The 25,142-nt window shown below is 37.5% G+C and overlaps 1 protein-coding gene across 7 annotated transcripts in view; it reads right to left on the bottom strand.

Moving 5' to 3' along the window:
* The window catches only part of RIMKLB (ribosomal modification protein rimK like family member B), a 153,449-nt gene that overhangs the window by 19,402 nt on the left and 108,905 nt on the right, over positions 1-25,142 (bottom strand). For all 7 annotated transcript variants that reach the window (XR_008665953.1, XR_008665952.1, XM_055336768.1 and 4 more), the window contains exons 3-4: positions 3,281-3,511; positions 93-179 (exon numbers count right to left, since the gene is read on the bottom strand). Coding sequence is in view for 5 of the 7 variants with exons in the window: in XM_055336768.1 (XP_055192743.1) it covers positions 93-179; positions 3,281-3,511 (318 nt within the window). In the remaining 2 variants the exon portion in view is untranslated. The remainder of the gene's footprint in view (positions 1-92; positions 180-3,280; positions 3,512-25,142) is intronic.

The raw sequence follows: 25,142 nt of genomic DNA, 5'->3' as shown, positions 1-25,142 counted from the left end.
TCAGATTAATAGAAATGTATTTTGTATAATCACCCTTATTAATTATTAAGAGTAAAGTAAAATGATGTTCCATAGTAGCAATTCATACACACCTCTATGACCTCGTGTATTCTTTACTACCATTGGAAACTCCAGTACTTCTGCTTCATCAATCATTTTAGCAAAATTTTCATGACCACCTGACATGAGCAAAAAAGAAATTAACAACAGTAACAAAGGTGTTTTGTGGTAAGTTTTATCTATACTAAAGTCAGCAAAACAGAGGAGGTAGAAGGTTATGAACATGATGGCTAAATTTTCCTAAAGAAAGTAATTAAAAATTGAGGGGCACCTGTGTGGCTCAGGCAGTTAAACATCTGAATCTGGGGCAGCCTAGGTGGCTCAGTGGTTTAGCACTGCCTTCAGCCCAGGGCCTGATCCTGGAGACCCAGGATCAAGTCCCACATCGGGCTCCCTGCATGGAGCCTGCTTCTCCCTCTGCCTGTGCCTCTGCCTCTCTCTCTCTCTCTGTCTCTGTCTCTCATGAATAAATAAATAAAATCTTAAAAATAAAAAATAAACATCTGAATCTGGATCTCAGCTAAAGTCTTGATCTCATGATCTCAGCGTTTTGAGCTCAAGCCCCATGCCCAGCATGGAGGCTACTTTAAGAAAAAAAAAGCTGGGATCCCTGGGTGGCTCAGTGGTTTGGCACCTGCCTTCAGCCCAGGGCCTGATCCTGTAGTCCCAGGATCGAGTCCCACATTGGGCTTCCTGCATGAAGCTTTTTTCTCCTCTGTCTGTGTCTGTGTCTCTGCCTCTCTCCCTCTCCCTCTCCCTCTCTCACAAATAAAAATCTTAAAAAAAAAAAAAAAGCTGAAAGTACAGTCAAATGCCATTTTAAAACAAGCCCTTTAGGGCAGCCCCGGTGGCGTAGCGGTTTAGCGCCGCCTGCAGCCTGGGGTGTGATCCTGGAGACCCAGGATCGAGTCCCACATCGGGCTCCCTGCATGGAGCCTGCTTCTCCCTCCGCCTGGGTTTCTGCCTCTCTCTTCACTCTCTCTGAATGAATGAATAAATAAATCTTTTAAAAATAAATAAATAAAAATAAAACAAGCCCTTTAAAATGGATGAAAGCCATTTTAAACTATAAATATGCTAGTATCTAACTTCAAGAAATTAAGTGTCTTTCAGCTAAACGTTTTCTAATTCTATACAATATTTTCTACTTTTATCCCTTATTCTTCTATTACATAAAAAACAGAAGCATCAAGACCTACTTCAGTGTAGATTTATCTCCCTGTTTAGAAGAATGAATCTGTTTAGAAGACTCATCCAAGGTTGAAAAGATCCTACATGTGTTCTCTCCCTCTCAAACACAAATTAACTTTTATAATCTCCAGTATTCATCAGTTCTTTCTACACTGAGCCACCCAGTATCAATGAGTTTTGTTCTTTACTGTTTTTATTGCCTATGAACAAGTGATACAGTAATAAGATTACAGCAAAAATAAACTATAGTTGTAAAAAAATCAGCATGGTGATATAAAAAAAATTAAACCATGAAAAAGTTCTCTAAGTAACTGCAATATGATAGGTTTGCAGTTTAGAGAAATTAAGATGATTCAGTCACCTAATTTTAAACCTTCAACATGGGCAGCCCAGTTGGCTCAGTGGCTTAGTGCTGCTTTCAGCCCAGGGCATGATCCTGGAGACCTGGGATCGAGTCCCGTGTTGGGCTCCCTGCATAGAACCTGCTTCTCTCTCTCTCTCGCTCTCTCACTCTCTCCCTCTGTCTCTCATGAATAAATAAATGAAATCTTTAAAATAAATAAAATAAGTTTGATCTTTTCTAAACAAAGGAACTGGACAGGCAGGAAATATATTAACATAATATTATTTATATCAGTGCTACTCAAAACTGTTGTCCAGTAACCTGTGCCTATCTGTGATTTCTCTGCTACTGATGTGATCAGATAAATATAAGCGTAAGCACTGGAAACTTTTATAGCAATCTGGCACTGCTCAGACATTTTTATCATTCTTTATGAGAGTACTGATCCACAGAGACATAAGCAGAGGAAGAAGCAGGCTCCCCTGCAGGGAGCTTGATGTGGGACTCCATCCCAGGACCAAGGATCGTGACCTGAACCAAAGACAAACACTCAACCACCGTGCCACCCAGGCGCCTCACAGTGGCTGAGCATCTGCCTTCGGCCCAGGGCATGATCCTGGAGTCCCGGGATCGAGTCCCACATCAGGCTTCCTGCATGGAGCCTGCCTCTCCTCTGTCTGTGTTTCTGTGTCTCTTTCTGTGTCTCTCATGAATAAATAAATAAAATCTTAAAAAGTTTTATTGGTTAAGTGCGGTCGATAGCAGCTTTCACAATACAACAACATTACAGAGGGTCACAAGAAAGAATTTATGGCCCTGAAAATGCAAAATATTTACTTTTTGGCCCTTTACAAGAAAAGTTTGTTAAATCAACTCTACCAATATCATGGAATTAAATCTTAACACAGGATTCATAATTCTCGTGCCCAGTTTGTTAAAACTGAAAGGTTTTTTAAGACTTTTATGTATTAAAAAAAAAAAAGACTTTTATGTATTAATTTAACAGAGAGAGAGAGTGCACAAGTATGCAGAGCATTCAGAGGGAGACAGAGGCGCAGGCTCCCTGCTGAGCAGAGAGCCAATGCAGGACTCCCAACACAGAACCCCAAAATCATGACCAGGGCCTAAGGCAGATGCCTAACCAACTGAGACACCCAGGAACCCCTATAAATTATTTCTTTCCTTTTTTTTTTTTAAGATTTTATTTATTCATGAGAGACACACACAGAGGGAGAGGCAGAGCATAGGCAGCAGAGAGAGAGAAGCAGGCTCCATTCAAGAAGCCCAATGTTGGGATTTGATCCTGGGACTCTAGGACCACGTCCTGGGCAGAAGCCAGACACTCAACCTCTGAGCCACCCAGGCGTTCCTGTAAGTTATTTTTTTAAGAAGTATCTTTATAGGGGGAGGAGGGCGGGGGGTGGGGGTGAATGGGTGACGGGCACGGAGGGGTACACTTGACGGGATGAGCACTGGGTGTTATTCTGTATGTTGGTAAATTGAACACCAATAAAAATTAATTTATAAAATTAAAAAAAAAACTCTGGAAACAAAAAAAAAATAAATAAAAAAAAAGAAGTATCTTTATATTTGCAAATTTCTTTCATCATATAACTCAATTTAGTATGGCTTTCAAAACTGTAAGTGCGTAAAACTTAGACTGTAAATTCTTATTGGTGAACTTACCATAAGAGAAAGTATCTGGCAGAGGAACACCATGGCCAGCCAACTCCTGAAATGTCCAGAACTTATTAACACAGTTCAGGATGGCTTGAGGTCGGTTCATCAACCGGCATCCCATCTTCTCTAAATGGCGCAAAACAGTGATGTCGCTATCACTTTGTACCCAAGGGGTTGGTACTCTCACTACCACCACTTGGGGATAGGCAGTAATTAGTTCTCCATTGATCCGTAGACCTGAAATATATAGGAATGAAGCCAAAACCATTAAAAGGGAATATACCAAAATATACAAAAGCTTGGGTCACAAAACTAAATGTACCATTTTGTTAAGATTTCACCGGAACAAAGAGACATTCCTACTTAAATTATATTCTTTTACAAGAAAAAAAAATTAATGAGAAAAATTTCTGCAGTGGTCAAAAAAACTATGGTATGTGTGTCAATACAATGAAATACCACATAGCCTTTTAAAAAGAATGTCATAGGGGCACCTGGCTGGCTCAGTTGGTGTGAGTTCAAGCTCACACTGGGTGTAGAACTTACTTAATAAATTTAAAAAGAATCTCATAATCTCTGTTGAGAGACAGAAAAATGTCCACATACATAATACTATGTTTTTTAAAAAGCAAATCTTAGGGCACCTGGTGGCTCAGTTGGTAGAATGTGCAACTCTTAATCACAAGGTTGTAGGTTCTAGAAAAAAACAAAAAACAAAAAAACAAAAACAAAAACAAGGTTGTAGGTTCTAGCCCCAAGCTAGGTCTAAAAGTTACTTGAAAATAAAATATTAAAAAAATAAATAAAAGGAGAAGTTCCTTGGATTTTATCCATTTCCATTCTATCTAAAGAGGTACTAAATAATAAAGGAACAAGGTATCCGTATCTCCCCTTCTCCTCTACTCCTCCCCACCCCTGCTCTCTCTTAAAATATATATATAATAAATAAATAAATATACAATACACTATTGTTAGTCACAGTCAACATGTTGAACATTATATCTCTAGGATTATTTATCTTATAACTTGGAAGTCTGTAACGTTTGACCACTATCCCCCATTTCCCCACCCCACCACCCACCTCTGGCAACCACCAAACTATTCTCCGTACGTACGAGTTTGGCTTTTTTTGATTCCTCATATAAGTAAGATAATATACACTATCTGCTTTTCCTTGTCTGACTTACTTTTCTTAACATAGTACCCAGAAGGTCCATCCGTATTGTCACAAAAGGCAGGATTTCCTTCTTTTTAATGGTTGAATAATAATCAAATGTATGTACACAGATCATATAGTAATAGAAATGTTCCACTCTTAGTCTACACACCAACAATAGAAACCACCTATCTGCTGTCACCAGAAATCAGGAGCATGGGAGTACTTTACCCCAAAGTGCAGGTCTGCATACTACATATGTGGGTATTACTGAGGATGGAAAGAAATTCAATACCTCTTGTATCAGAAACACTTTGTTATTTTAGACAAGCAGAAGGTGAACTACAGTTAGAAAGAAGGGCAGGTACAGATCAATGTGAGCCTAAAAAGGCAAAGCAACATCTCTCACAACTCTGCCGTGTTACTGACCTCTTAGGCACTCTTAGCAAATGGTACTAGTATATATGATGTACACCTTATAAAACTGAAACACAAGAAATAACTCTTTGCTTAGATCCCTGTTATTCAGTACACACGTGCACATGAATGTGTATAAAATTTCCTACACAGGCATCCCTGGGTGGCTCAGCGGTTTGGCGCCTGCCTTTGGCCCAGGGCGCGATCCTGGAGTCCCGGGATCGAGTCCCACGTTGGGCTCCCTGCATGGAGCCTGCTTCTCCCTCTGCCTGTGTCTCTCTGCCTCTCTCTCTCTCTCTCTCTCTCTCTGTGTGTGTATCATGAATAAATAAATAAATAAATCTTAAAAAAAAAATTCCTGCACAATACCACACCACTCACTGTAAAATAGGTAGTGCAGTTGAATGTGCTTACCACTCTTTTGACTCCACTTCCTCAAATGTATTCACACACACACACACACACACACACACATTTTTTTTGCATATCTTAAACCTCACTTTGTGAAACTGGTTCAGATTTTACATTTTAGATTAAGCGCATGATCAAGCATTAACAGTCAATAATAAGTTAACCTTAGAAAAGCAATGGGCGGGATTTTTATGCTTATATTTTTGAGGTAAGAAATTTATCTTATAGGAGCACTTGGGTGACTCAGTCAGTTAAGCGCCCAACTCTTGATCTCAGCTCAGGTCTTGACCCAGGGTCATGAATTTGGGACTTACACTGGGCTCCATACTGGGAGTGGAGCCTACTTTAAAAAAAAAAAAAAAAAAAGTATTAGGTAGAAACAAGTGTTGGCGAGGATGTTGAGAAAAAATCCTCTTGCACTGTCCATGGGAATGCAAATTAGTCCATTTTTGGAAAATAATATGGAGGTTCCTCAAATAATTAAAAATAGAATCACCCTACTCAAAATTATACTATTTACCCAAAAATACAAAAACACTAACCGAAAGGGAAACATGCACCCTTGTGTTTATTGTAGCACTATTTACAATAGCTGAACTATGAAAGCAGCCCAGGTGTCCACTAATAGATGAATGACTAAAGAAGATATGCCATGCATATATATATGGATATTATTCAGCCATAAAAAAGAATGAAATCTTGCTGTTTGCAACGACATGGATGGAGCTAGAATATTATGCTAAGTGAAATATGCCAGTCAGAGAAAGACAAATACCATATGATCTCACTCTTATATGGAACTTAAAAAACAAAACAGATAAGCAAAGGAAAGAGACAGAGGGACAAACCAAAGAACAGACTCAACTCTGGAGATCAAATTGATGGCTACCAGAGGGGTGGGGGGAGGGATGGGAAAAACAGAGAATGGAGATTAAGAAGTACACTTATGATGAAAAATAAAATGATTTTTAAAATGTATTATGAACTAAAAGCCTACTGCTATTATTAATGCAGAGTCAGAAGGTGCTATGGGCTGATTATTCTCCCAGTTGAAAGATCCCTTTGGGATATAAACAATCTCCTTTTGGGCAGCCTGAGTGGCTCAGTGGTTTAGCGCTGCCTTCAGCCCAGGGCCTGATCCTGGAGACCCAGGATCAAGTCCCACGTCGGGCTCCCTGCATGGAGCCTGCTTCTCCCTCTGCCTGTGTCTCTGCCTCTCCCTCTCTCTCTCTGTCTCATGAATACATAAATAAAATTTTTTAAAAACTCTCCTTGCCAATAATTAAGGTAGAGAATCTTTTATGTAGCCCTACTGTAACCTTGTGCTTTATGAGAGTAGAATTTGGCTACACCACTAAAAATACTAGTGTTTTTGTCCTCAGTAAACAAGAAACAAAGAAAGAAAGAAAGAAAGAAAGAAAGAAAGAAAGAAAGAAAGAAAGAAAGAAAGAAAGAAAGAAAGAAAGAAACAGGTTCCTTGCTGATATATTTTCCCTCCATTTGCTATTGTTCCAGAGGATCCTTCAAGATTTCTAAGATATTTAGAGCTTACAGAATTGTAAGAATGTTATTTATTTATTTATTTATTATTTATTTATTTATTGTAACTCTTAAATGTTTCATCTTTAAAAAGGGGGGGGGGACTGAATTTTAACTGAAAGTTTCAATTGAAGGTACTATTTGTAAACAATTAAAAACCCACACAATCTCTGTTCCATAGATCAAGGAAGCACTCAAAGACTACCGGAGATGCGTCACTGAAATAGGAGACAGTATGTAGGGGTTCCCATTAGCCAAATTTTGGATGATTTGACCATCAAAAAGGCCAATTAACTGATAACACACTCAATGCAAAAAAAGTTCATGAATTCATAAAAATAGAGACAGGGCAATTAAAAAAAAATCTCATCTGCTATCACTGAAAGGACTACAACATAATTCCTTATTCTAAAAACCAGTAAATAATGAGGAAAAAAATACATTTATCCTACCATTTCAGCAGGAACTACAGTTTACCAGGAAAAGGTGGGAAAACCTCTTCCTTACAGACAAATGCCAATTAACATAGAAGAATAACTAAAGTTGAAATATAATCATTTTGTAAAGCCCAATGCAGTAAGTGATTCAGGCAAGGATCAAAGATGTTAAAAGCATTAAGGAAAAAAAAAGAGGAAAAAAAAAAAAGCATTAAGGAAGAAAAAAAGCATTAAGAAAAGGTTGATGGGATATTTGTATAATGCCAAAATATCTGATTTGCTAAGCCAAAAGTAAAAACAAGTTTTTGTAACAGACAGACTATATTACCCTGGGATCAAAGTTAGCATCACTACCAGTGGGACACAGACGATCATTTTGTGCCTCCTGGTTGAATATACTATTAAGTAACTACCACCACCTAGGCAGCAATTTTTTGCTCAAAATATATAACCTGTATCTAATCATACCAATTCACTAGCAACTTCAGAAGGCAGACACCACAAGGAAACTCTTAGACAAACAAAGAATGAGACATTTAAGATAACTGTTCCGATTACTTCAAAAAGTTGATGTCACTGAAGAAATAAAGATGGGACTTCTAGAGTTAGGAAGACTAAGTGGACGTTACATCCAAATACCCTTACATGAACACTTTTACAAAGAAAGCCTGATCTGAAAAGAATAACGGAAAGATATTTTAGAATTAACTGTGAAAATCTGACTCTAGTATTTATTAGATGACATTAAAGAATTATTCATTTCTTAAGGTATGCTAATGGTATTAAATTCTATAGGACAATGTATTTTTTGGCTACAGATATTGAAGAATTTAGGGGTAACACGAAAACAGGTACAGCTACTTGTCATGAAAGACTAATAACTCTCAAAAAGCTGTGTGTAATGTATATAAGGAGAAAGAGACATAAAACAAAAGCTTATTACTGAACAATCCATATAGACAACAAGAATATAGCTATCCATAATTCTATTCTTTTAACTTCTATATTCACTCAAAATTTTATTTACTCAAAATTTTAAATACAAAGTGCGGGTGGGGTGGGGGCAGAAACCAAGACATCATATCAAATTGACCCAAAGAGATGAGGAGAAAAGGGAACCCTCTTGCACTGTTGGTGGGAATGTGAACTGGTGCAGCCACTCTGGAAAACTGTGTGGAGGTTCCTCAAAGAGTTAAAAATAGACCTGCCCTACGACCCAGCAATTGCACTGTTAGGGATTTACCCCAAAGATTCAGATGCAATGAAACGCCGGGACACCTGCACCCCGATTTTTCTAGCAGCCATGTCCACAATAGCCAAACTGTGGAAGGAGCCTCAGTGTCCATCGAAAGATTAATGGATAAAGAAGATGTGGTTTATGTATACAATGGAATATTACTCAGCCATTAGAAACGACAAATACCCACCATTTACTTCAACGTGGATGGAACTGGAGGGTCTTATGCTGAGTGAAGTAAGTCAATCGGAGAAGGACAAACAGTGTATGTTCTCATTCATTTGGGGAATATGAATAATAGTGAAAGGGAATATAAGGGAAGGGAGAAGAAATGTGTGGGAAATATCAGAAAGGGAGACAGAATATAAAGACTCCTAACTCTGGGAAACGAACTAGGGGTGGTGGAAGGGGAGGAGGGCGGGGGGTGGCGGTGAATGGGTGACGGGCACTGAGGGAGACACTTGACGGGATGAGCACTGGGTGTTATTCTGTATGTTGGTAAATTGAACACCAATAAAAATTAATTTATTAAAAAAGAAAAAAATAAAAATAAAATATATAGTTTAGTAAAAAAAAATAAATAAATAAATTTGACCCAAAGAAAACTGATGTTGGTCATTCCTATTTCTAAATCTCCAGGGTTTGCTGCTGAGCTTTTTCTCTTTTGTTTTTTAATGGTTTCTCATGCTTTCACGAACACTAAATCCCCATTTACTTTCTACTACTACCCTACTTCCCTGCCATTTATGTTGTGTTACTTAACACAATAAAATTATTAGTTCATATCTTGGAAGGAGCGAGAAGGAAAACCTAAAACACAGAATAACTTGCTAAATGTAATCTGAACCAAATCTAGGTCCAGAAATGTTTTTTTCCCAGAGTTCTAGCTAGAAAAAGCAAGTTGGAGAAAGAGAGAAAGAGAGAAAGAGAGAAAGAGAGAGAGAAAGAGAGAAAGAAAGAAAGAAAGAAAGAAAGAGAAAAAAAGAAGAAAAGAAAAGAAAAGAAAAGAAAAGAAAAGAAAAGAAAAGAAAAGAAAAGAAAAAAGAAAAAGTTGGCAGTATAAGAGATTAACAACTTTGAGCTCCATATTCACCCCAGCTAAATTCAAGTAACAAAATTTAGTTGTTTAGGTCAATAGTTCAGGAAACTGATCCATTACTTAACCAACAAAACTATTAGAAATTTACCAAAAAGTGGTATTCCCCACATTCTAAAATCTCAAGAATCTTATCACCAAAAAAAAGACCAAATAATTCTGAACATTAAGATACTCCGTCACTATAAACCTATTTTCCAATTGTTCAGACAGAACTAATGCCTACCATTAAATGCAAAGTGCAAATCTGTCTTCATGTATATCTAACACATAAGAAATGTCCTCCTAAACCTTTTTTTTTTTTAATTACTGGCTTGTTTCCCTTACTAGGTTCCAAACTAATCAAAATGAAGTATTTTTGATAGGACAATCAGATAATGGGTATTTATGTACTAAAGGACAGATAAAACACTATAAGGTTTCTAATAAGGGTGTGTAAGAATTCAAACAGCTAATAATTATCAAACACCCAAAACAAGTATAAAATTAAGAATCCACAGGTGCCAGTACACCTGGGTGGCTCAGCAGTTGAGTGTCTGCCTTCGGCTCAGGGCAGGGGTCCTGAGGGTCCTAGGATTGGGTCCCATGTCAGACTCCCCTTGGGAAGCCTGCTTCTCCCTCTGCCTATATCTCTGCCTCTCCCTCTGCATCTCTCATGAATAGATGAAATCGAAAAAAAGAAGAAAAGAAAAGAAAAGAAAAGAAAAGAAAAGAAAAGAAAAGAAAAGAAAAGGAAAGGAAAGGAAAAGAAAAAAAAGAAAAGAAAAGAAAAGAAAAGAAAAGAAAAGAAAAGAAAAGAAAAGAAAAGAAAAAGAAAAGAAAGAAAAGAAAAGAAAAAGAAGAATCCATAGGTGCCTGGGTGGCTCAGTCAGTGGGTGTGTGCCTGAGGTCATGATCCTCAGGATCAAGATCCTAGGGATTGGGATTCAGCACCAAATTGGGCTCTCCCAGCTCAGCAGAGAGTCTGCTTCCCCCTCTCCCTCTGCCCCTCCCCCTGCTCATGCAAGCAAGTGATCTAATAAGTAAAATCTTTAAAAAAAAATTAAAAGAACCCTTTCTCATAAGAATATATATGATGCCTTTCCTATCTGCTTAGTTGCTTCCTAACAGGATATATATTGTTTCCTATCAAAATATCTTTCTTTAGCCCTCCTCAACAATCCTTTTTCCCTCCAATTTGTTTCCAAGTCTTAGCTAGTAATCCCAGGTAAAAACAAAATTATTTTCTTCAAAGGTAAGCCTCTTTGGATATGATAAGGAACCAATAAAATTCCTTTCCAGATCCCTCATCAGTGGCATAGAGAGAAAGAAAAGGAAGACAACTGTAACAGTGTACCTCATTATCACTGAGCACTGCTACACTGCAGCTGACAGTCATGTGTTTAAAAAAAAAGAGAAAATGGGTGAATTGGTGGTCTTTTTTTTTTTTCTTAAATTGAATTAAAGTTTTAAAAAAGAAAGAAGATGGGATGCCTGGGTGGCTCATCGGTTAAGCGTGTGCCTTCGGCTCAGGGAGGGATCCTGGGGTCCCAAGATCCAGTTCTGCATTGGGCTCCCTGCATGGAACCTGCTTCTCCCTCTGCCTGTGTCTCTGCCTCTCTCTTTCTCTCATAAATAAATAAATAAATAAAATCAAGAAAGAAAGAAAGAAGAAAGAAAGAAAGAAAGAAAGAAAGAAAGAAAGAAAGAAAGAAAGAAAGAAAGAAAGAAGAGAAAGAAGAAAAGAAAGAAAGAAAGAAAGAAAGAAAGAAAGAAAGAAAGAAAGAAAACAAGCAATCAGATTATCACTGTCCATTTTATAAAAGCATCTTTATTGAAAGTAGTGATTGATTGGCTACTTTACCAAGTACCTTTACCAAAGAATCTGAGGTCAATATAACCAACTCTACCCCAAAAATTGGTAGAAAGGAAACATCAATTAAACAGAAATGTGATGTCACTAACTAAAATAATTCATCTCCTAACAAAAAAAATTAAATTATTCATTTCCTTAAAATTTTACAAATGCCAACATTCAAGCTCTAAAGGCTTGAGTACATTCTCATCAGCATTTCCATGGATAGTTTTTTTAAAAAATTATCTAGGAGAAATACTTACTGAAATTGATAAACAAGAAAACAAAATGCCTTTAAGGGCCTCTTCCATTTATGTATTCCTTCTTTTATATATATTCAAAAACATTTGCTGAACACCCTCTATAAGACACTGAGCTTTGGGATAAAATTCTAACCCCACTTGAGAGTTTTTAAGGATGAAGACAAGAGGGAAAAAATGCATGTAAAGTACCTAATAAATGACTGGCATACAGTAAGTGCTTAATAATTGTTAGTAGCTATCAATTACCCTCAGTTTACAATGCTGGGGAGGGTTGGCTGATGGCACAAATGGTATCTATTAATAGCAATAAAACTTGTTTATCTCTTTTTTTTCCCCAATCCCAATCAAAACTATATCTAATATTTTTAATATTTTACGCACAAGAACTGTTAGAAACAAGATATACTTCTATTTTGCTAATTTAGCATGAAAGCCTTTTATAAAGTTTTTTCCTTTACTATTATCCTAATTTAAAAATTACAAGTTGAGGGATCCCTGGGTGGCGCAGCGGTTTGGCGCCTGCCTTTGGCCCAGGGCGCGATCCTGGAGACCTGGGATCGAATCCCACGTCGGGCTCCCGGTGCATGGAGCCTGCTTCTCCCTCTGCCTGTGTCTCTGCCTCTCTCTCTCTCTCTCTCTCTGTGTGTGACTATCATAAATAAATAAAAAAATTTAAAAAAAAATTAAAAAAAAAAAATTACAAGTTGAAATACTATATCTAACCTAATTATTTTATCCCCGCCCCCCCCCCCCATAGCAAGATTTCCTGAAATGGTAAGAGAAGCTGTATAGGACATGGGTGGGTAAATGTATAATTCAAGTCACTGTTAATGAAGCCAGACATAAATGAACTGCGGCTGCAGAAGAAAGGAGACAAGCAGCAAAGCTTCCTTGTGATGTAGGCAAAGCCCCCTCTGTCCACTTTTAAAAGGGCAAACTTCTTTGTAACAGTGGCTCCAGGATAAAGAAAAATATTTCTATTAATCTGTTTTACCAATATTTTGGAAATCAATAGCAGCTTACACAACTAATGATAACTAGAACTTTCTAAATTCAGCTATATATAAGTAAAAACAAATATACATAACATATTTATGTAAATATTTATATGATCTTAAAAATAAGTTAAAGATTATGGAATAATTAATAACAAAAGGAGGGGAACTATATCAAGCTCTTGAATACTGAATGTTCCCAGGAAAACTATAGGGAATGTAGGAGATTAAGGCTTTTCCCTCAAACATTTTTGTTTAGATCCCCAAATAGCAAGGGATAATGGTGAGGGAATAGCAAAGGCAAAAAGAGACAGATCTATTGCAAGGTCTTCAATGGCATGCCTGTAACAATAACCCTTCATCTGATTCAAACCTACTTCAGCCACTTGCCCACTGTGTAAGCTCAGACAAATTAACTTCTCTGTGACTCAAGTTCCTCATCTGTAAAATGGGAACACTAAGAATAGTTCCTTTATAGAGTTGTGCTGAGGATTAGGTTGGTCTACATTAGTGAAAAAGTACCCAGCACATAATATGCACTTAATCATCACTGTCATCCACCATCCCCTCCTGCAGCTGGGAAATGAAGAAAGCAGAAAGTAAATTCCCTGAGAGTAGGAATCTGACTAACTTCTTAACAGCTAATGTCTACCAGCACTATTTGGCATACAGTAAATGCTCAATTATTATCTATTGAAATTTAAACTTATCTCCCAGTTTTCAAGAAGCATCAAAAGGGATTTAAAGCCAGGTATGAGTCTGAAGCTATACTGCCTAAACAAAATTGTCCCTTATAAATTGTTTTAGAAGGGATGCCTAGGTGGCTCAGCGATTGAGCGTCTGCCTTTGGCCCAGGGCGTCATCCTGATCCTGAGATTGAGTCCCACATCGGGCTCCCTGCATGGAGCCTGCTTCTGCCTCTGCCTGTGTCTCTGCCTCTTTCTGTTTGTCTCTCATGAATAAATAAAGAAAATAAAATCTTAAAAAAAAATTGTGTTAGAAAAACTAGCAAACTCAAAAAGACCAACAAGAAATCATGTTAACATCTAAAAAATGCAAGGTAAGTAGAAGGGAAAAAAATTAAGAACAGAAATTAATTGAATACAAAGCAAACAAAAATAAAAAATACAACCAAATTAAAATTTTGTGGGGGCCCCCGCCCAAAATAAAAAATGTGTTAAGTCCCTAGCAAGACTGATATAGAGGAAGGAAAAAAAGGGGAACAAAGTTGAGAATAAAACGGGAGCTTCACCATATACCCTGTGGTCATTAAAAAGATAATGATTTTGTTAACACATCTGAAAACTTAGATAAAATGTACAAAAATTCCTAGAAAAATACAATTTACCAAAACTGTAAAAAGAAACTAAAACAGGGACACCTGGGTGTCTCAGCGGTTAAGCATCTGCCTTTTTGGCTCAGGGCTGATCCCAGAGTCCCAAGATCAAGTCCCACATCGGACTCCCTGCATGGAGCCTGCTTCTCCTTCTGCCTATGTCTTAGCATCTCTCTCTCTCTCTCTCTCTCTCATGAATAAATAAATTAAAAACAAACACTGTCCAGCCCTTTTTGTGAGGCCAAACAACTTAGCAGAAAAAGACAGTGACAAGTTCACAAAAGGAAAGTTACAAGCCAATCTCCTTCATAAATATTAATATAAAAATCTTCAAATATTAACAAATTAAACCCACCACTGTAATAACAATAACCATCATAACCAAGTTAGGTTTATTCTAAAATTTTTAGGTTGGTTTAACTTGTAAAAACCAATCATGTAATTTGCAATAGGTAAAAATATGTTTAACCATTCAGTGATGTATGAACACTGATAAAATGCAACAAGCATTCAGGACTTTAAAAAATCTTTTGGCATACTCATAGAAGGAAATTTCCTTAATCTGATAAAGGATATCTTAAAAATCCTACGACAACATCATTCTTACTGGTTTAATGTTGAAAGCTTTCCTCTGAGATCAAGAGTAAGACTAGAATGTTCACTGTAACTATTTAATCCAATATGGTCCCAAAGGTCCTGCCCTGTGCTGTCAAGAAAAGGAAGTGAGATATAAGGATTGGAAATGAAGTATAAAATTCTTATTACTTGTATATGATACAATTTTAAAAGCAGAAAATCAAATATATCATAAATTATCGAAGTGAGTTATTTGCCCGTCAATATTATTTTTTAAAGATTCTTTAAAAAATTTTTTTATATTTTTTTATTTTTATTTATTTATGATAGTCAGAGAGAGAGAGAGAGAGAGAGAGAGAGAGAGAGAGAGAGAGAGGCAGAGACATAGGCAGAGGGAGAAGCAGGCTCCATGCACCGGGAGCCCGACGTGGGATTCGATCCTGGGTCTCCAGGATCGCGCCCTGGGCCAAAGGCAGGCGCTAAACCGCTGCGCCACCCAGGGATCCCTATTTTTTAAAGATTTATTTATTCATGAGAGATACAGAGAGAGAGAGGCAGAGACACAGGCAGAGGGAAAAGCAAGCTACCCAGGGAGCCAGATGCGGGACTCATTCCCGGGACTCCAGGACCATGTCCTGGGTCAAAGGCAGGCGCCAAACCACTGAGCCACCCAGGGATTCCCCACCTGTCAATATTAATAAACTCAACCAGCAATGAATTAGAAAAAAAGAAAACTTTTATTGTTATCATTTACAATAGCAACAGATGTATAAAATTCATAGGATTAAGTACATCTAACAAAAGATGTACAAGTTCTCTGGGAATAAAAATCACAAAATTTCATAGAAACATTAAAGACAATGAGAGAGAACAAGAGCACATGCAAATTCTTTCATACTGGAAGGTTCAATAGTATAAGTCATCTCTTCCAAAACTGATCTATAAATTAAAAAAAAAAAATCCTAGGGACACCTGGATGGCTCAGTGATTGAGCGTCTGCCTTTGGCTCAGGGCATGATCCCAGGCCAGGCTCTTGGGATCGAGTTCCACATCGGGCTCCCCTCGGGGACCCTGCTTCTCCCTCTGCCTGTGTCTCTGCCTCTGTGTTTCTCATGAATAAATAAAGAAAATCTTTTAAAAATAAAAAATAAAGGACAGCCCCGGTGGCTCAGAGGTTTAGCGCTGCCTTCAGCCCAGGGCATGATCCTGGAGACCCGGGATCTAGTCCCGCATCAGGATCCCTTCATGGAGCCTGCTTCTCCCTCTACCTGTGTCTCTTCCCCTCTCTCTTTCTCTCTCTTGTGTCTCTCATGAATAAATAAATAAAATCTTTAAAAATAAATAAATAAATAGATAGATAAATAAATAAATAGTAAATAATAAAAATAAAAAATAAAAAAATCCTAATAAAAATTCCAAGTGTTCTATGTGTGGAACTTGTAAGCTCATTATAAAATTTATGAATACAGACGCCAGGGGGGGACACCTGGGGTGGCTCAGTAGTTGAGTATCTGCTTTCAGTTCAGGGCGTGATCTTGGAATCCCAAGATCAATTCCCACATCAGGCTCCTTGCAGGGAGCCTGCTTCTCCCTCTGCTAGGTCTCTGCCTCTCTCTGTGTGTTTCTCATGCATAAATAAGTAAAATCTTTTAAAAAATCAATAAGATATACAGGTGCCTGGGTGGCATAGTTGGTTAAGCGTCGAACTCTGGTTTTCTGCTCAGGACTTTATTTCAGAGACCTGAGATAGAGCCCCACATCTGGCTCTATGCTCAGTGTGCAGTTCTGCTTGAGATTCTCTCTCCTTCCCCCCTCTGCCCCTCCTGTTCATATTCTCTCTCCCTAAAATAAATAAATCTTAAAAAAAAAGAAAAGATACTCAACCTTATTATTATTACTACACTGGGATACAAAATCACAACTAGACACCATTTTATACCCACTAAAACAGCTAAAACCAAATTGACCATAAACAACTTTTGAGGAGTATGTGGTTTAAGAAGAAACAGTTCTTTGTTCACAGAAAATTTCCTTTTCTTTCTTTCTGGTAAAACGTATTTGCCAAAAAGATCTGCAGCAAATGGGAGTTTTATTTATTGGAACAAACTCAAAATACTCCTTTTAAGATCAAGCAGAAGATGGGCAGCCTGGCTGGCTCAGCGGTATAGTGCCACCTTCAGCCCAGGGCATGATCCTGGAGACCCGGAATCGAGTCCCACATCAGGTTCCCTGCATGGAGCCTGCTTCTCCCGCTGCCTGTGTCTCTGTCTCTCTTTCTCTCTCTCTCCTCTCTGCGTATTCTCATGAATAAATAAATAAAATCTTAAAAAAAAAAAAAGATCAAGCAGAAGAAGTGTTCACCATTTTTATTCAACATTGTATTAGAGGTTCTACTTAATCCAGTAAACTAAAAAAAATAAGAGGCAAAGAAACTAGAAAACCGTCATCTTTTGCAGATATTATTTGCATAAGATATCCTATATAGAATCAAATGGAGGAAACAATGAAGAGACAGAAGACTATTTATAGTATAGCACTTTATATGTAGGAAAAGGGAAGAAATACAAATATATTCCAAAATCGGAAGACAGACTGCCAAATTCTAAATCTTGGCTCCTCCATCTACCGCTTTATGATGTAGGTTAAAAAACATTTAACCAATCTAGGATTCTATTTTCTTATTTGTAAAACAAACAATAACAGTACCAACCTCATGCGATTATTGCCAGGATTAAATGAGTTGATATTTGTAATAACGTTTGAATATTGTTAAGTGTTTGTAACAGAAATATAACTTTATAATTTGAATTCTTTTTTTTTTTGAGGATTTTATTTATTTATTCATAAGAGAGAGAGAGAGGCAGAGACTTAGGCAGAGAGAGAAGCAGGATCCATGCAGGGAGCCCAACGCAGGACTTGATTCTGCGCGACTTGATTCTGGGACTCCAGGATTATGCCCTGGGCTAAAGGCAAACACTTAACCACTGAGTCACCCAGGTGTCCCTATAATTTGAATTCTAAGACCTCAGACTAATAACATTCTTTGCTCATGAATGTTATTATGAACTCACTACTACTCTAAGTTCTCTGGTGACTTGTCACTTGGGTACCTCTCACAGAATAGTCTTCTAGAATCAGATCACCTAATTTCACAACTACCGAAAGTACTGTGCAAAAAGGGGCACCTGGCTCATGAGTCCAAGTCCCACATGGGATGTAGAGCATACTTAGAGAATAAATAATTACATTTTTAAAGAGTAATTTGCATAAACATTAGAAAATTATCATGTTTTCTTGTTCCTAATTAATAATAGTGCCATTTAATGAATGTTTACTATATGTAAGATGCCAAGCAGGGAATTTTTTACACATCTCAAGTAGTCCTGAGCACAACATTGTGGAGTAGGCCTTTTAATTTTTATTCCTCCTTGTTGGAAAGAGAATTTACCAACAGATTTAATTTCTCAGTAAGTAGATAAAACCAGACAACCAGTCTGACCAACTGCAAAAGGTTTAATAACTAGAACAGCCAGGACAATTAGATCTAGCTAGCTCTAAAGCCCAATCTCTATTTTTATGTCACATGAATTCCCTCCAAATCTCTAGCTGTGCTAATTTCCTAAGCAGCATGACAGCTGGAAGACTCTTCAGTAATGTACTCTTAATGGCTAAGTTGGACATATAGGCCCAGATACTAGAAAGCTCCTGATTTTTATTATTTGCTTTGAAAAAAGAACTGAGATTTGAACTCCTCGTTCTAGAAGGTCCAAATTTGATTTTTTGTCCTGTCTATGCCAACTAATCAGTTCTCTGAAGGTCTACCATCTGCAATAAGCTCTCTGGAATTAATTTCTGAATTGGTTAAGGTTATTTGATTTATAACCAACTAAAATATCTCTAGTTAAGTTGACCAAGAAAAAAATTAATGGATGGATATAGGATTGTACTTAGCACTAAAAAGAATGATGACAAAAACAGGCGTAGAAAAAAAGACTAGGGCCATTCTGGGAATCTAGGACCAAGAAACAACCCAGAATCTCTAGGTTCCACATCAACATCATTAAATAATAAACATTCTCCTATCCTTGAGTTAAACTGCTAGAATTCAAAGGGAAGACAGGGCACCTGTGTAGCTCTGTCACTTGAGCACCCAACTCTTGATTTTGGCTCAGGTCATGATCTCACAGTTGTGAGATGGAGCCCAGAGTCAGGCTCCACACTCAGTGCAGACTCTGCTTGAGATTCTCTCCCTCTCTCTCTCTGTCCCTACCCCCACCTGCACTTTCTCCTTCACTAAAATAAAAAAATCTTTAAAAAAAAAAAAAAGATTTTATTTATTCATGAGACACACACACACAGAGAGACAGAGAGGGATGCAGAGACATAGGCAGAGGGAGAAGCAGGCTCCATGCAGGGAGCCCAACGTGGGACTCGATCCCAGGTCTCCAGGATCACGTCCTGGGCTGAAGGCAGGCGCCAAACTGCCGAGCCATCCAGGGATCCCCTAAAATAAAAAAAATCTTAAAACAACAACAGGAAAAGAGACAAAGACTTCCAACCTACGGCCTAGCTTAACTATCAAGGGGCAGGGCACTGATGACCAACAGTCTCACCAAGACTGCACAATATGGAAGAGGGGATTTCTCAAAATGAAATCCAGGTGCTGTTAGTTAAAAGGCGGGACAGGGGAATGGGGACATAGATACCGAAGGCCAAGACTAAAAGCCAAGAACTGAATTATCAACTTTATCTACCTTTTATGCAGTCCACTCTATTTAATAATATTTGTTAGGACAGTTTTGGTTAACTTTAATGACTATATTTTGGGGGCATAGACCAGAGATTACCAAGAAATTATTTTGACATGGCATCTATAATTAAGAACCTACTCTTTGGGCAGCCCAGGTGGCTCAGCGGTTTAGCGCCGCCTACAGCCAGGGCCTGATCCTGGAGATCCGGGATCGAGTCCCACGTGAGGCTCCCTGCATGGAGCCTGCTTCTCCCTCTGCCTGTGTCTCCGCCTCTCTCTCTCTCTCTCTCTCCTCTCTGTGTATTCTCATGAATAAATAAATAAAATCCTAAAAAAAAAAAAAAACCTACTCTTTTTATTTGCAAGAATATCACATTTCCTAATTTATCTCATTTTTTGTCTATAAATTATCATTGTAACTTGTATTCATATGAACATACATTTTATATTCATACCTTAATTTATAATATTCAACTTTGTATATAAAAACTACAGCCATTTCCATGAGCAATTTGATCCCTATATGAGAAAAAAGTTTAAAGCATTATAACTAATCCAATTGTTTCACTTTCCTGAACTACTTTGGAAACGGATATGCAATTGCTCTGATAAACTGGTATAGGCACTCAGTACTGCAGAAAACATAAAATTTGATTCAAGTATCTCATTGGGGAATTAATAAAAATGCAGACCAATTTAGCATGGAGACTAAGTATAATCAAAGCTCCCAACTATTGTGATAATCGGGGGAGAGAGCCTGAGTTCATAAAAGAAATTTCTTCCTGATGACTGAAATTGTTAAAGGTTTTTCCTTTGAATACTCAACTTATTTTCTGACTTAAGGAAATACTCAACTGTAAATCTCACTGTCCAGCTGGGTTTGGAATCACAGTCCAAGTTCCTAAAAGATTAAGCAGAAAAGTGACTCAACCAGGGCCATTTGTCATCTAATTAACATTAAAATGCAAACAATCACACTGGAGAGCATACTGGAAAAGGACACAGTAGTATCAATTTCTGGAGGACAGTCGGGCAGTGAACAGTGACTCCTCTTCTAGAACTACGTAAGAGCAATGCATATACTTTTCCTCTCACTGTACACCTGGGTAACACCTACTTATCCTTCAGGTTTTAGCGCCACTTCTTTATTTCTTTATTTATTTTTTAGCGTCACTTCTTTAAAGAGGCCTTTTCTAACCTCTCAGTCTAAATTAGATTCCATTGGGGTACCTAGCTGGCTTAGTTGGTAGAGCATGTGACTCTTGATTGCGGAGTTGTGGGTTCAAGCCCCATGCTAAGCATAGAGATTACTTAATAAAAAATCCTAAAAAGAAATAAAAGTAGATTCCATGGGTTTCATTTGATTCTATTGAGTCCATAGATTCCATTTGATTTTCAAATCACACTGTATTTTTCTTTTATACCACTTAGTATGTAATTATTTCTTTAGCTTTTATATAATGTCCATGTTTCCCACTTACCTTAAAAAAGTCATAAACCAGTTATTAGAACATGTCTTTTAAAAAAAAAATGTCTTTTTGCTAAACTCTGTATCTCCAGTACCTAAAATATCCTGGCACACAAGTGACACTCACTGATAAGCAAAAAGGTTTAAAGAACAGTATATATGCTTTAATTCATTTATATGTGTGTTTAGCAGTGATCAATTTATGGATGATAAAATTTCAAATGATATTTAATTTTATATTTCAGTACTATTTGTGTCACTTTGTAATTAGTAGAAATTATAAAGCTATTCGTGTTTTTTAAAAAGAGAAAAAAAACAAGATACATATGCCTAGTGCTATGCTTTGTATGTAGTACTGCTCTCAAATTATTCCCTTCTCTTTCCTTCGCAATTAACTAAGAGGAAACTTCTAAGGGAATATTTAAGGAAAATGTTGAAAATAAATTAAAATGTTTCAATTACTTAAGTGTTATTTGGGGATAGGTTTATCTACTAATGTAACAATGGGAAAAAAATACCAAAGAGTGAGGATTGGCCCAATAAATTAGGAGCAGCTAAGGTCTCATTGACAGTAACTGCTTCAACTAATCGAATCATCAACTATCATAAGAGAACTCTAACATTAAAGGGGAAGGGGGGAGGGGAGGGACACAACAACAAAGTGTATGCCTATATTAAAAGTAAGCAATTTGTAAATCTAGAAATTAAAACCAAAACACCAAAGTAATAAGGTATATGTAAAAGCAAACTGATTTCTTCTTACAAACTCATTTTTAAAAAGAAAAAAACAGACTCAAATTTCCAGACTCAACATCTCTTCAGAAACAATGTGTGAAAAGGAGATTACAGGGATCCCTGGGTGGCGCAGCGGTTTGGCGCCTGTCTTTGGCCGGGGGCGTGATCCGTCTCCAGGATAGAGTCCCACATCGGGCTCCCGGTGTATGGAGCCTGCTTCTCCCTCTGCCTGTGTCTCTGCCTCTCTCTCTCTCTCTCTCTATCATAAGTAAATTTAAAAAAAATTTTTTTTAAAAAGAAAAGGAGATTACAGATTATTTCAGGTATGAAATGAGTTTTGGAAAACAAAAATTGAGTTCTTGCCAATCTCTTCCGAAATAAGACAACAAAGGTCTTCACAGGTAAAGTATAAAACCAGAGGATCCCAGCAAAGGTTATAAATACATATACTCTCTCTTTAGAAATATAAGACAACAGAGGTCTTCACAGGTAAAGTATAAAATCATTAGGATCCAAAAAAAAAAAAAAAAATCATTAGGATCCCAGCAAAGGTTATAATTGCATTTACTCTCTCTTTAGAAAAAATGGTTCCATACCGTATGTCCTTTTCTCCAACATCATAATTTTCCTTAACAATGTCATACTTTATCAAGTAGATATTTCAGTATGTATCTCAAAGGAATTCTTAGGTACATAAATATTTAACTAGAACACAAAAAGCACTAACCAAAAAAAGTAGAAATATAATAACCTAATTAAAATTGGCAACTTTTACCCACCAAAAGATTCCATTAACAGAGTGAAAAGGCAAGCCAACCAGTGAAAGAAAATATTCACAATATGTATAACCAATAAGAGATTTATTCCCAAAATTAAATACAAAACAACACAACAACAACAAAAAAAAAAACAGAACCACAATCAAAAATGACAACAGAGAGGTGTCTTGGTGGCTCAGTTAGTTGCATGCCTTCAACTCAGGTCATAATCCTGGGGTCCTGAAATTGAGCCCAACATCAGGCTCCCTGCTCAGCCAAGAGTCTGCTTCTTCCTCTCCCTTTGCCTCTCCCCTCTTCACATGCACTCATGCACACTTTCAAATAAATAAATTCTTCTGGAGTAGGGTGTACCAGGAATCTGTCTCCCACCCCTAGACATTTATTGCACTGGCAAAATCTGTCAGATATAATTGTTTTAGAACCCTGAAGTCTGTTGAAGGATTCTAACTTTCAGGAAATGACTAGAATGGAAAATTCAGCAAATTTTGGTCAATTTCACCCTCTAAGCATAGTAGCACTATCCATCTCCCACCCTTAATGCACAACTGTGCACCTGTTCCTGAGGCAGCTGACATAGCTTGCAGAAGCCAAAATTCACTAAAAAGATCCTGTCCTGCAAATATTAGAGATCTCTCCTCTGATGCTGGTTGTAGCTTCTGATCACAGAGTTGCAGACAAAGAGCCAGTAGCCATTATTGTTGTACTACCCCCACCGACTGTTACAAGCCCCTCCCCGTCCAGGTGAAGTGACTTTCAAGGATTTGTTTCTTCAAATATCCTCTCTGCTTCCCTATGTCTTATCCTTTTTCCCCTTTCAGGAACCAGACATGAAAGACTAGGACTACAGCAATAAACAATTGCACATATGGGAAAAATTACAAAATGACTGTGCACAACTAAGTAAAGATTTATAAAGTCCTGACAAGACATTAAATCTACAGCCCAGGCTAATCCTCAGGACATGGAAGAGGCTGTAACAATTAAAAAAAAAAAAAAAGTAAAAAACACAAACCCTGGGGAAGGACAGGAATCTAACTCCCAGAGTTACATTATTAGATTCAAATATGCAATATTCAACAAAAACTCACAAGGCATACAAAGAAACAGGGAAGTATAGCCATTCAAAGGAATAATAAATCAATAGAAACAGTTCCTGAAAAAGTGCTAATACCACATATATTAGACAAGGATGTTAAAACAACTGTCTCAACGATAGTAAAAGAACTAAAGAAACATGAGAAGAAAATCAAGAAAACCATGGGTGAAACAAATAGAAATATAGACAAAAAAAAAAAAAAAAGAACACAGACACCAAGGAGTAATTGTAGAGCTGAAAATGAAAAGTCCAATAACAGATATGAAAAATTCTCTACACAGATTCAAAGGCAGATCTGAGCAGACAGAAAAAAAAAATCACTAAACTTGAAGAGACATGTATTGTAGGAGTCCCAGAAGTAAAGTAGAGAACCAGAGAGTGAATGGGATGGGGAGTAGGAGGGAAAGAAAAGGGCAGAGAGAGTATCTGAGGAAATAATGGCTGAAAACATCAAGAATTTGATGAAAGACATGAATAGAAACATCCAAGTACCTTAACAATCTCCAAGTAAAATGAACTCAGACTCCTGCTGATGATGCACTACAATCAAACCTTTTTTTTTTCTAAAAAAAAACAAAACAAAAAAAAAAAAAACTCTTATTCATCTAAGAGAGAGAGCAGGAGTGAGAACAGGAGGGGGGGGGGGAGAAGCAGAGGGAGAGAGAGGAGGCTCCCTGATGAGCAGGGAGCCCAATGTGGGACTTGATCCCAGGACCCATGACTGAGCTGAAGCTAGACGCTTAACCAAATGAGCCACCCAGGCGACCCAATAATCAACCTTTTTAAAACCCAAGACAAAGAATCTTAAATGAAGAAAGAAGCAAATCATCACATACTAAGGATCTTCAATGGAATTATCAGCAGATTTCTCATTAGAAATACTGGAGGCCAAAAGATCAGGGGCCAAAATATTCACAGTGCAAAAATAAAAATCAACCAAAAATCTTATATCCAACAAAACTGTCATTCAAAATTGAGGGAGAAATTAAGACATTCCCAGAAAAATAGAAGTTGAAAAAGTAAATGACCACTAGACCTGTCCTGCAATAAATGTTCAAAGAAGTCCTGCCAAGGTGAAGTGAAAGGATACTAGACATTAACTCAAAATCAGACAAAGATCTCAATAAAGGTAAATACATGTGCAATTTAAAAAGCTAGTATTATTGTGACAACAGTCTAACCATACCTTTTGTTTCTACATGACGTGGCAATTAACACATTTAAAGAAAAAAATAAAGTCATTAATGTGAAAACAAGTCACTGGTTGTTAACTCCCAATTCCTGTTTCCTACAAACTTAGGATACTAATGCATTTTAAAAGATTATTTATGGGCAGCCTGGGTGGCTCAGTGATTTAGCACCACCTTCAGCCCAGGGCATGATCCTGGAGACCCGGGATACAGTAACACGTCAGGCTCCCTGCATGGAGCCTGCTTCTCCTTCTGCCTGTGTCTCTGCCTCTCTCTCTCTCTCTCTCTCTCTCTCTCTCTCTCTCTCTCTCTCTGTGTCTCTCATGAATAAATAAAATCTGGGGATCCCTGGGTGGCCCAGCAGTTTAGCGCCACCTTCACCCGGGACGTGGTCCTGGAGACCTGGGATCGAGTCCCACATCGGGCTCCCTGCATGGAGCCTGCTTCTCCCTCTGCCTGTGTCTCTGCTTCTCTCTGTGTGTGTCTCTCATGAATAAATAAATACAATCTTAAATAAATAAATAAATAAATAAATAAATAAATAAATAAATAA

This window comes from Nyctereutes procyonoides, unplaced genomic scaffold (assembly GCF_905146905.1).
Source record: "Nyctereutes procyonoides isolate TBG_1078 unplaced genomic scaffold, NYPRO_anot_genome, whole genome shotgun sequence".
Classification (NCBI taxonomy): domain Eukaryota; kingdom Metazoa; phylum Chordata; class Mammalia; order Carnivora; family Canidae; genus Nyctereutes; species Nyctereutes procyonoides.
Note: the sequence above shows the minus strand (reverse complement) of the source record. Positions and strands in the feature narration are given on the sequence as shown.